This window comes from Trachurus trachurus, assembly GCF_905171665.1.
Source record: "Trachurus trachurus genome assembly, chromosome: 22".
NCBI lineage: Eukaryota > Metazoa > Chordata > Actinopteri > Carangiformes > Carangidae > Trachurus > Trachurus trachurus.
Window position 1 is genome coordinate 6,856,042 of NC_139907.1, and position 13,076 is coordinate 6,869,117.

Sequence of the window (13,076 nt, forward strand, 5' to 3'; positions counted from 1 at the left end):
TCGGACTGTTTGGATTTAATGAAGAAGCTGCACAGAGTCAGGTGAGCAGAAGCTCAGGACAAACACTTCGCTCCGGGACATAATGTAGCTACACCTCACATGTTCTTGTCTTTTACCTCAGGGAGATTAAAGTAGTGTCTGTTTCCACTTTCCCTCCGATCTCGGCAGCTTCCCTCTGCTAGTCTGTGTGTGTGAGGCTAAACTGCGTGCGTGTGTGGTTTGTGTACAAACTGAACACTGCCTCTGATTGGCTTAGCATGAAACCTTACTCTGCCTCAACCAATCATCATCACTTATGCGGTTGTCTCGTCCCTCCCTCCTCCCCCCTCCCCTCACCAAAGGAGAGGAGGAAAAAACAACAACAGTTTAGCAGCTTCTGTGTCTGAAATGAGCCAAGTCGGAGGACAACGGCTTCAAAGTAGTAACGCGCCTCATTTAATTGTCGGTAACGGTAACGGCGTTGTAACGGTGGAAATAGTAATTAGTTAGATTACTCGTTACTGAAAAAGATAACGCCGTTAGTAACGCCGTTTATTTTAACGCCGTTATTCCCATCACTGCTGGGCATCAATTTTTCTTTTTAATATATAAATATATTTTTCACATTGACACTTTTTTGGGGCTTTTTTAGTTTGATTGCGCCGACTAAAGCTGTGTCAGATGCTCAGACAGTGTGATTATCAGAGAGACAAACACACCAAATGGAAATGCTTATTATTTATTTCACTGATTAAAGCCAGACACAGATGGGACCTGCTGGGTCGTCCATCAGAATCAAATAAGTTGAGAATGAGAAATTTGTCAGCGTCACCATCAGTCATCAGACGAGGAAGAAAAAAAACAAAAAACAGTGATAGAAATATTCCCATTCAAAGACAGAAAAATCTGAAACAGTCTTAGCAGAGAATGTGTGCAAACCTTTAAGAGCTCAAGGGGGGAGAGGATGAGGGGAATGGGGGAGGATCGGGGTATTTAAAGGAGCAGAAGACACAAAAATGCTACAAGTTGTGTGAAATTTAACTTAAAACTGTTGCAAAAAATCCTCCCAAATGATGCAGAGACGTGTGTTTAGTGGTTAAAACGAACAGCGTGAGTCGTGGATGTGGACGGTCCAGACCCCGACTCGCTCTAAAAACATTACATTCATCACTTGAATTTAACCTTTTAATTAATAAACTGGGGGTATATATATAGTCCTGCTTCTTAGAGTTACCTCCCGTGCGGACGGTAAACACACACACACACACACGCATACACACACACATACAATCCAGAACAATATTGCCGTTAAAATGCAGAGATCAATCGCACCTCAGTCTCAGCTCATTCACGTCACTTCCAGTTCGCATCGCGCAGATATGTGATTCGATTCGATAATAAATAAACACGTCGAACATCCTCTTCCTCCTTTAAAGTGCTGCTGAACTTTTTGTGATCTGGGAGGAGATGTAGCGTAACACAAACCTCCTTCTTAGTCTTTTACAAGAATCAAAGCTCGCTCCTTCTACTAAAGTACACAACGGCGAGTTACATAGTCCCATCCCACTTCAAAAAATCAAAATCTGCTCTAGTATTTCATAAATGTTTGATGTGACTGAGAAAGAAAAACACAAAAATAACACAAAAGGGAGACAAGGGGGAGGGGGGAGGGGGGAGGGAAGAAAAAAAAAGCATTAAAAGAGTGGATGTTGTCTGGTAGTAACCATTCACAAACTGTGTGCGGAGGAGAACAACACGACTGTGAATGAAGTTAGTTGCAGATGTCGCTTCGAAAATGTTTTAAATAATAAAACAAGAAATAAATTGTTAAACACGCTGTCAGAAGACGAATGCTGTTTCAGATTTGTCATTACCGGCACATGCTAATAATAATAATAATAACACAATAATAATAATAATAATAATAAAAAGACAGTTCATGAGCACAATCTTGAGTCACAGAAGGCATCGAGCAGAACTCCTGCAGAGTCGATATGGCGGATGAAGCGGTGTCCGAGGCCAACACAGTGCAACAGGAGGGGAGAGAGGAGAGACTGTAGAAAAAAACTAACCAAAAAAAAGAAAAAAATCATAACCAGCCGAGCGAGGCCTCGAATCGTGTCCTGGTGTGATGACGAAGGCCAGGTCCTTCCTTGTCGGCGATGCAAAGGGGCATTTATTTATTTATATATATATATATATAATTTTTTTTTTTTAAATGTCAGGATCTACCGTCTCTTAAAGTCTGGCCCCCCCTCCTGCTGAGAGACCCCGGGACATTCCTCCTGTTTCTTCATGCACAGAGAGAGACGGAGAGAGTCGCAGCTTCCCCGTTTGTCTTGTTTTTTTTTGCTCAGAGAGTCGCCATGACGACAAAATAACAGTGCCAAACCCCCCCCTACCCCTTCCCACCCCTCCCCTTTGCAGGTTAACTCAGGTAAAAAATAAATGTCTGAACTCATAGTTCTGCAAGGTGCTTTGTTTGGATCACGACGAGCGTCCAGATTGAGCACTCCCAAGCATCTGATGGATTTCCAAGCACTGAAGTCCACATGGAGGAGGAAGAGGAGGAGGAGGGAGAGTGGGGGGCAGTGGGGGTGAGGGGGGGGAGGAGGGGTATTTATTAGTAAACAGGAGGAGCTGTTACTCGGTGGGACACACGGTGCGGTCTTTGCAGCAGAAGTAATGCACCACGACGCCGTTGGGATACCTGGCGAACGCACTGGAAGAGACAGAGAGAGAGAGAAGGATTATTAGTCAAATACAACCAGCGGTTAATTGAAAGTTACAGGAGTAAAACGTTTAAAAAATGAGCAGCAGCAGCACCGTGTTCGAGTTCATAAAACTGAAACTGCAGAGATAGGAAAAAAAAAAAAATCAGATGAAGAAAGATGAGAGAAATAAAACGGGACGGTTACGTCGCATGGACGGAGTCGTAATCTCCACATTAATGAGGATTTTCATGATGACCTCGAATAACTCGATAAGAGATTAGATCAACCCACTTTTTCTTTTCCCAGCTTTTCTCAATATGTGCAGTGAAAAGATGACATTAAAAACATTAATACATTATTTATCTTCTCTTTATTTTGGCTTCATTTGTTCATTTTAAGATATCTGCTTCTTTCTGTTACACTGAACCCATGAAGAGCTCGAATGGTTTAACTGAAATGATGAATTAAAGGGTCGGCGCTCATAATCTGGATAGCTTCAGCCTACATCTTTTCGATTTATGTGATATTTATGAACTAAGGAATGTATTATTGAAGGTCGATTGATGCTTGACTGTAAATAATTTGTGCAAAAGATCGAATAAACTAAACTAAACTAAACTAAACTAAACTAAACAGAAAGGAGCAAAAAACAGATGATGGAAAAATACAAATTTATAAAGTATTTACAGAAATAAAAGCACAGTTTCATATAAATTGACAAACACTTCAGATGTTTTTACCTGTTTCCTATTTTCTTCTTGCAGACTCTGCAGGTCTTTTCCTCTGTGATGACACATTTCACCTGCTGGTGGAAGATTCGCTCTTCCTGCACCTGAACAAAACAATGACAACAAAAAAACAATGAGCCGTGAATCGATAAACAACCATTTTCATCACTGATTCTTTCAATGTTTTCTGTTTTGTCCGATGGTCACATGGTTCAGACGGTTTGTCCTTCACCCTGAAGATCTCGTTTCCACATCCACTTGCTGAAATGTGCTTAAATAATTACTGAATCTCTTTCAGATGAAGAGAGGCTCCATGTTCTCTGCCTTTAAATGTACTATAAATATATATAAATGTACTATTTCAAAGGATCACATTATCTTTTTAAGGACAGAGGCACAGATTCTGTTTGAATAAAAAAAGAAAGAAAAAACCACCACATGAAGATTTTCTTTCACTTCACCAAACCATCTGACACCGTGTTAGTGTTAACAACTTAATTCTTTGATCTTATTTGCATGAAGCGCGGTGTAAACGGACCCAGCTGGACTCACCCGGAGGAACTCGGCCTGCAGCAGACTCTTCAGCACCTGGTTGCAGCGTTTCCTCTGAGCCTTCTCCTCCAGGACGCTCTCCAGGAAAACCCGGATCTCCCGGATCTGAGTGTTTGCCGGGAGCAGATTGATGGCCTGGAAACCAAACAGGCGGCTTGTTAAAACGCTGCGGGGCCGCCGGACATCATTTAGTTTCTAATTCACGTCTCTGACAGATGACCAACAGTTGCGGCCACTCCTCCTGTGTAAAGGTTAGGGTTGGAGATCCTGGGAAAATATGGTTCTATCAGGTCACTTTGTGAATATACACAAGTCAGAAGTCCAAGCTCCTTTCCTCAGACTTCTCTCTGAAGCTGTGACGGTGTCGCCCTCGCGGCTTCACCCAACGTAATCCTAATGTGAGCAACGTGGCTTTCTGTCGCGTGTCACTGCGCAGCATCGCTAACTGTCCGCCAGCTTATTCTCATGGCTCATTCACATGAAAGAAAACATCTAACATCATACTGTAATAGAGAGCCTAAGCGGAAGCGGAAGAGAAACTCGCCATGGTACCTCAATTTGGAAAAAACCTCAATTTTAGTGAATAGATCCGATTTAATTGTGTCATGAGAGACTTAAAACATCAAGTTTCATGCCAAAAACTCAGCAGTTTGTCGTAAAACGGCAACAGAAGAATTTATTTTGTGTGAAGACCGCCCTATAGACTATAGATCTGGTGTCCCACAAAAAATACGTCATCAACTGACACGGGAAAGGGCAGCATTTGGTGTGTCTGTGTCAATGTCAATGTCAATGTCAACTTTATTTATATAGCACATTTAAAGGCCAAAGGCCAGCCAAAGTGCTTTACAGGATAAAATAGTCAGCAACGGTAGCAAAACAAGCAAAGCAGTATGACATACGAACAAATAAGCAATACACATGAGAACAGTAAGACAGTATAAATACAAAATACAGTGACTTAACTCAGCCAAAGGCCAGAGTAAACAAGTGGGTCTTAAGGTGCGTTTTGAAAGTAGAGAGGCTCGTTGCAGACCGCACAGAAAGTGGCAGAGAGTTCCACAGTGTGGGAGCCGCAACTGCAAAGGCTCGATCTCCTTCAGAACCAACTGGTCGGATGACCTCGGGGCTCTGGGGGGTCGATGTACATTAATAAGGTTGGACAAGTATTCTGGGGCCAGTCCATTCAGAGACTTAAAAACAAATAAAGGAATATTAAAATCAATCCTGAACTTAACCGGGAGCCAGTGAAGGGAGGAGACTAGTCTTTCTGGTTACGGATATTTCAGAATTTTATTTTATAATAGTTTTACAACAAACTGCTGATTTCTTGGCATGAAACACGATGTTTTAAATAGGTAGAGGAAATGCTTAAATGTGACGTTCAAGATGATTGGATGCTGTTTTTACAGGATTGTCCGTCCCACAGATTACTGACTTTTTACATTTTTGTGAAAAAGCATTTACTGTAATTAACTGGTTGCAATCGGAGTGTGAAGAAGATTTCAAACTATTTTGTAAAAAAAAAAGCTCCAGAATAGTTTCTCCATCCCTACAGCACCTTTAAGGCGAACACTGAAGAGATTTTCAGATTCAGTGAGAGTCGTCAGAGACTTTAGGAGAAGCAGGAGCAGGTCTGAGCTCTGGCCTTGAGTCCTAAGAAGCAGGTTTGTAAATGTAAAGCTGCAGAGTGGAGACTGCTCCGTCTGAAGAATGTGAATGAAAATGTTTTGTGTTCACCGGCTGCAGCGTCTGAAAAATCCTTCAGCAGCAGTCTGGCTATTGTTGGTCATATACACACAGACACTAAGCAGCAGCAGCGGCAGGAGGAGGAGGAGGAAGAGCAGACAGAGCTGAGACTTCATCCTCATTCTTGACCTTGGAAACTGTAGCTGACAAAACAGTCGCTCTGGAATAAATTTACACATTGTCAGACTTGTCGGCCAAGAAGGAGCTTTCAGCTTTCACCTGAACAAGTCCTTAAAGCAGAAGTAAGTGGTCCGGTCGTTTTCGCTAATGCTGCGTTCCAGGCAGGCTTTTGAAATCGTAAATTACAGCTTCAAGTCACAACTTACGACTTTGTAGCGTTCCAGGCAACCCACTCGTGTTTTTCCGACCTGTTTTACCGGTGAAAGTCACTATAACGGCCACTCGTAACTTCCGACCGGTGAACTCGTACCAGATCGAACTGGTACCACTTCACGGTCGGAAAAATACGAGTTTCCTTGAACGCACCATAACAGTCCTCGTCCCTACGTTGCCACATTCACGGCGTTCCTTGGCTGCACACACAGCCCTGCATGCCGTTCTCTCTCCTCATTGGATAAAAACTGTAGGATACGATAAATGTTTTCTCCTCGGCTCAGAGCAGAGCAGAGTGACTGACAGACCCGTGATTCAGACCAAACACTCTATGTAAGTGATTGCTGTCGGAAGATATAACTATTTAAGACCTATATTAACACAAATATATCACTCACTTCTGCTTTAAGACAGACGTTCACAAAACAAATGAGTTTGTATGATACGTTGTCTCGGTCGAACTCGATGGCGAGGTGAAAATAATACTGAGGTGAAGTGTGATAGTGGTTTAAATAGGTAGATAACAACACTGCACGATGTCATGAAAGGCGTTCATTCATTCATAGAGTTGTGGAAGGAATTCGAGAATGTGAATGAATTTTGTGAATCTGTACCACAACACAAAACACAACCTGAGTCTCTGACAGAGAGATCGCATTGTGAAATGATGTTCGAGTTGGGTCATGTCGGGCTTTTGATGGTTATTTGGAAGATGGGGTTACCATGGTAACAACAACACGGGTTGGGCTCGACGTCTGCGGTCTTTTGGGTTTGGTTTAGGCTCAGTTAGTCTCTCTGACACGTGTCAGGTTTGGACAGAAACTCAAGCTAATGTCTAATGTCTATACATGTTAGGGGAGGAAGTTTCTGATGCTGTTTCATCATCATCTTAAAGGGATAGTTCAACATTTTGGCAAATTCTCCTATCACCATAATCCCTATAGTCATAGCAGTAGGTTCGTTACCTTTAATTATCGGTGCATGTTGTTTTGAGATCAGCGGGGCAGAGACGTGAGCTGCTCAGTGAACACAATGGAGGTGAACGGTACAGGTCATCAAACTCATCAAATACACAATCCAACAACTGAAAAACGCTCTGGTGGACAAGTTGTGACCTGCACATTCACCACGCTATGAGATAATCATGTAACATTATGAGGCAGAGTTGTTTTAGAGGCAAATGCAGCCGAAACTACATTTCAGACACGGCTGCTGGGCGGAGTGATTTCAGAAGAGCAAGTAGTTCAGAGTATTTGCATCGTGTGTCGTAATGTTACATAATTATACATGATTAAAGGTAATGAACCTACTGCTATGACTATAGGGATCATGGTGATAGGAGAATTTGCCAACATGTCGATCTATCCCTTTAAATGAACGAAGTTGAACCACCTACAGTTCATGTGCAAGAGAAGATGAACTGTTAAAAAACCAACAACAACAACAAAAAAAACGGCCTCATGTTGAAGTTTTGCTCAGTCTTGTCTTGTCTTCCTTCTTCTCTCTTGGCGAGGCAGAGTCTGGGAGCGAGGCCAGGGGAAATGAAAAGTACGTTGCCATTAAAGTCAATGAGGGAAGTGCAGCGAAGCAAAGTGAGTGAGCGAGTGGCGCAGGAAGTCCGTCCATACTGGTCCGGTCCGGTCGACTCTGGGATCTGAAGCCAAACGACGCTCATAAAACCTGCAGCGTTCCCCCTGAGAGACTCTTAATTTGACATTTTGCGGGATCGGACACAGATCGGCGGTGCCTTTCACGCACAATCACATCCAGGTTAAATCACAGATACAGGTTGTGACGGTGCGTTTTACAACCTGAAAACAACTCGCAACAACAGCTTCAAGACCTCAGAGTGACACAGTAGAGGTAGAGGCTTCTCTGTTTTCTTTTGTGATAAGATATGGAAACAAGAGAATCACGATCTGCTGACGTGTAGAGAGATTTTTACGCAGTTTGCAGCTGAATCATGTTGAAAAAGGAAGAACACCTTTATAAAGCGCTCTAAAAATGTCTTTACTAGTGGATTGTGACGTAAAGGTTTGACAGGAAAAATAGGTCATGAGCTAGTTTTCAACAAAACCGCTTTCATTCAATTAACTCTTTTCTATTTTGGGTGTAGGTGCAGAGATGGGAAACGAGACATGTGAGAGGAATTTCATCAGAGAGAAATTCACATTACAACACAGATGCTTCTCGTGGGAGAACGGCTCCCTGCTAGGAAATCTTTCTCTTTTTTTTCTTTCCTGGTTCTATGGATCTTTTTCTATCACAAAGGCAGCAGCTTGATTACCCCCAACAGTGCTAAACCCCACTGATCTCGCTCTAAAAACAAACTGAATCAAATCTGTAAAAAGGAGTTCTGCTCTGCTCTGTTCAGTTCAGTCGCCACTTTAATTTCACACCAAATGCCCAGTGACAACATTTGTGTGATTGCATATCATCCTCAATCGTGTTATTTATTTATTTATTTTATGTGGTTTTAATCCATCTTAAACAAACCAGCTCTCTCATCAGTGTCACTTTTCTTTCGCTGCCACATCTTGTCTGATTTAGGACTGAATCTGATTAGGGAATCTGAGCAAAATGCAAAGTGCCAGTTAATAACAATAAAGCTCTGGCTTGAATTAGAAGCTAATTTCTTGTGCTCTGGGTTTTTTTTTTTAATGAGCTGTTTGAAGTTTGCTGCAGAAGGAAGTTGCAAGAAAATGAGTCTGAGAAGACTTTAGAGAAAGCATTTAGCGCCGTGGAGTAAAATCTCTGTGATTGACAGCCCTCTAGATACTGACACAGCCTGATCTGTGTTGAAACTGTAAACATGTTTCACCCCGAGGAGACGTAAATAAAACAGGATTATTAGTGAGTTTTACCAGACTGCCGTTGCTACTTAAGTGGCCCTGGTGAGCGATGGCGTGCTGCTCTGCTCTGTGCTGTTGTTTACCTTGGTGGTGTTGAGCTTGCTGTGGTGGAGCTCCAGGACCTGCAGGGCGGCCTGGAGGTTGGCCTGAGGCCCCGACAGCTCCATCTTGATCGGCCCCAGGCAGTGGACGTCCGGGGGTGACAGGTACATTCGCAGCAGAGACAGATAAACCTGCAGAGCACAAATACAACAGATAAGATACTAATCCCAAGTCGAGGATTTTATCTGGATAAGAATCTCTCTCTTTCTCTATTAAATGACTGGGTGGTTTAGAAATGAGAGAGTTTGTTGCACAGTAAATGCCAGAAGAATGTAAAGAATAGCACACACAGGCCAAGGCCAAACAACAAAAAACCATCTAATCGCTATAATTAAGTCCTTTATAGAATGAAAAATATCACTAATGAACTGAAACAGGGAATAAAGAGAGGTGTATTATATTTGCAAAGGTAGGTAATGAGAGGATAAATGATTAGAGTAATGAGATGACACAGGAAATTAAGTCAAAATGTCATTAATAAATAAAAGGTAAAAAGAATAGAAATCCATCATTAATGCATGCTGCTGAGTTTATAAGATCTGACCTTTAATCATAATGAGTTTAATATTAACAGAAGACTTGTTCAAGCAGAGATTTTGTTTCTCTCTGACCTTGTGATTTAATGAGTTTAACCAAATAATCCATTGCTTATTCACTGATTTTCAGGATTTTAGTATTAGTTTATTCAAGCAATATTTAATTAAAAAATATGAAAAAAACATGACAAGCAATAGAGGCTGTAATTTTTTTAGTTTGGTTGAGAAGAAAACTGGAGATATTAGTAGTTGTTTTTTATTTTGTAGCACTGGCATTGTGCATGTACCATAAATAATCCATTATATTTGTGTAGCACTTCCTGCAAACACTGAGGCACTTAACAGAAGGCAGCAGAGCGTAGCAAATGAAAAAATATGGTCATAAAACCAGAAAAGGGGAAAAAAGAAACACCACCAACAACAGCAACAAATACATCAGAGGTATAATAAAAATCTAAGAGGACACAACAAACGACAAAATCCAAGCAGAATGTAAAATGAACAAAACGACGGCACAAATCAAAATGAAATTACACTAAAAGCCACTTACGTCTTTATTTCCCTCAACTGAGCTGTTGTAGTGCCGGTGGCAGTATCTGCAGAGCGCACGGAGAGAAAAACAGACAAACAAATACAAAACATGATAGTTCCAGTTATTTTCATGATGTTGATCAATGCTCACAGCGCTGTAATGATGTAATTAGGTAATCGGGATGGCTCAATTAGGTCACATGGGCCTTAAATATCATTTAGCTTGCCTGGCAGAACAGCTCCATACTGTAATTAAATATGGTTTCAGGGCATAAAACTACGACGGAGTATTAGGGCCAGATTGAGATTTTTTTCAAGAATAAAAGTTATAGTTTTACGAGAAAAAAGTCAGAATATTAGCAAAGTTGTTAAAATGAGGCCGTGGAGCATTGTGCAATATGCAAGAAAATGCATCTATTCTGCAGAAAGAACCAGGCGGACTTGGAGGATATCGCTGCTTTTTTCCTCATGCCACTTTATTCTCGTAAAATTATGACTTTTTTCTCATAATATTATGACTTTATTCTTGTAATATTATAACTTTATTATCATAAAACTATGACTTTATCTCATAAAACTATAACTTTATCTCGTAAAATTATGACTTTATTCTTATAAAACTATGACTTTTTTCTCAAAAAATTGCCACTTTATTCTTGTAATATAACTTTTTTCTCGTAAAATTATGACTTTTTCTCATAATATGACTTTATTCTTGTAATATTATAACTTAGTTCTCGTAAAACTATGACTTATTTTCCAAGTCTCCAAGTTTCCAATGTGGCCCTAATATTCCGTCGTATAAAACAACTTTCTACAACTTTTTTCTTTTTATCGTTATCTTACTGTTTAATTCTTTTTTACAGACATAAACTAGCTGCTGCTACTCAATAACATTAGCTGAAATCTGGCTATTGTCCTGTACTACTGTAGTACTCACTCTTCAGCCATGTGTGTGTCTTTGAGGACGTGGACGTAGATGAAGAGCGCCTGCTCGTGTTTACCCATCCGGCCCAGCAGCTTAGCCCGCTCCTCCAGCAGGCCTGAAGATATGGAAAACAAGGTCAAAGGTTAAGCCTGTAAAAACCCCGGTAAAACTTTCCCCTATAGCTGAGAACATATGTACATGAGGTCATGGGAAATAAAGGAAATACACTGTTTTTCTTTGGGGAGGGTGGACCTGTTCCATACATCCTGACCCTAAAGCCTATCGTGGTTTTAAAACATGCTTCCTCTCCATATCGACTTCTATAGATCGTATATGTCGACACCATCACATTTCCATACGTCCTCACATGTGTCGTAGTGAAGCTTCGGTTCTTACCATCGAAGGGAAAGTCACTGATGAGTCTGGCCGGTTCGTAGCTGGTGGAAATATCCAGGAACGTCAGCAGCTTGTTCCTGAACTCTCCCAGTTTGCCTTGCTCCGTTCCTGCAGCAACAGCTGGAACGCCTACAACAGCGGACAACAGGTTTTTTTATTTTACCATCTCCAGCTGGAAGGATTCCTCCGTTAATTGATAAGTCCAGGAAGATAAATGTAAGCAAATACAAATCAGGAATTTATTGATGCCACCTTTGACTCTTTGCTGCTTTTTAACAAAAAAAAATCCTGTTTGAGTTATTGAGTCGTTATTCGACACGTTTAAATCATAGAAGCCGAATTAAATTCAGAATGAAAAAGTTGCATAATTAGGTTATTTTGCTTTTTGTAGAAGTTATCTGCAGTCAGAAATCAGAGTTTTCAATGTTTTATGAGGGAAACACACGGCACTCATGTGTTTTGGTAAGAAAAAAATGCGTTTCACATCTTTTTTTTCTTTTTTTTAGGTACAGCAGTTATAATTAATGTATAGAGGGATTATTTGTTACCAACACTGCGGATGCGTGACTGGTTGTCATACCTTGAAGTTTACTCCATGGATCTGGTTTATTCAAAGCGATGTTAGCTAGTGATGTTGTCACCGTACTACAACAGTTTAACACCTAACTGATAAAAGAGTGTTTTATAACGGAAAAACAAAGAAAAAATCGTCAATCATTCTCCTAGGATGGAGGATCGAGTTGCCGAGCGTTGGTTATCTACAACTATGAAACAGACAATCATGTTAAGGAAAATACTCTTACACAATTACAAAACTTCGTGGCTCCTTAGTCAAAGACGAGGGAAGGGGACAGACATGTATAAAGTCTGGGTCAATGTGAACAAGGAGAACAACTGCATCCTGACCGTGAACTGCTCCTGCATGGCTGAGTAAGTAATTTAAAATAACATAACGTTAATTAATCTTAGCTTGCTTTCCATTACTCTGTGACTTCGTCTTCAGTCACTGTCGTTACTGTAGTAAACATTTCACAACTCATTTGCTGCAGTTATACAGCTGTGCCTACGGGCCTATCCAGCTTTATCACCGTTCAAACTAACATGTCTAACACATTATATTGCTCCAAATTAATCTTCAATGTACTATTTTCTCTCTCGTCTGCCTTGAAAGGGGTGTGAGTTGATGGCATGCTGTAAAACTTAAGCATTTTTTGTTATTTTTATCAAAACGATTAGTGCAACCAACAGCTCAACAAGACGTCGTCAGGGCTACAGTGACATAGACTGAAAATCCCTCTATAGGAAACTACACTGTGCATTTACTGCTGCAGCAGGCTGGACTATTTACAATATTTGGTCACACAAGGTCCTATTGCAGAAGAACAACAGCCTCAGAAAAACAATATTTAAATATCACGGGCTATACAGTGCACTGCGAGATGCCTCGTGAAACAACGTGAGGCAATAACATGCCACAAGGACAGATTTATTAATTCCTTTAGCTGCGTTTATTAGTTTATTTCGAAGACGGAGTGCACATTAATGAGCCTCTCTGCCTTTACTGCCGAGGTCCGTTTCAATGCACGGTCCCCGGGTCCCTGGATGAGCATTAAAAAGGCACAAACACACGGAGATAAATGGAGTTCATAATAAGCCCTGACACAGGCTTTATTTGC

The 13,076-nt window shown here is 41.0% G+C and overlaps 1 protein-coding gene across 2 annotated transcripts in view; it reads right to left on the reverse strand.

The window, feature by feature from the left end:
- Nucleotides 1–704: 704 nt before the first annotated feature.
- The window catches only part of vps39 (VPS39 subunit of HOPS complex), a 32,396-nt gene continuing 20,024 nt past the window's right edge, over nt 705–13,076 (reverse strand). For both annotated transcript variants that reach the window (XM_083997997.1, XM_083997996.1), the window contains exons 18-24: nt 11,401–11,529; nt 11,017–11,119; nt 10,096–10,141; nt 8,991–9,140; nt 3,974–4,108; nt 3,434–3,525; nt 705–2,701 (exon numbers count right to left, since the gene is read on the reverse strand). In XM_083997997.1, the coding sequence (XP_083854123.1) occupies nt 2,623–2,701; nt 3,434–3,525; nt 3,974–4,108; nt 8,991–9,140; nt 10,096–10,141; nt 11,017–11,119; nt 11,401–11,529 (734 nt within the window). In that variant the 3' untranslated portion in view covers nt 705–2,622. The remainder of the gene's footprint in view (nt 2,702–3,433; nt 3,526–3,973; nt 4,109–8,990; nt 9,141–10,095; nt 10,142–11,016; nt 11,120–11,400; nt 11,530–13,076) is intronic.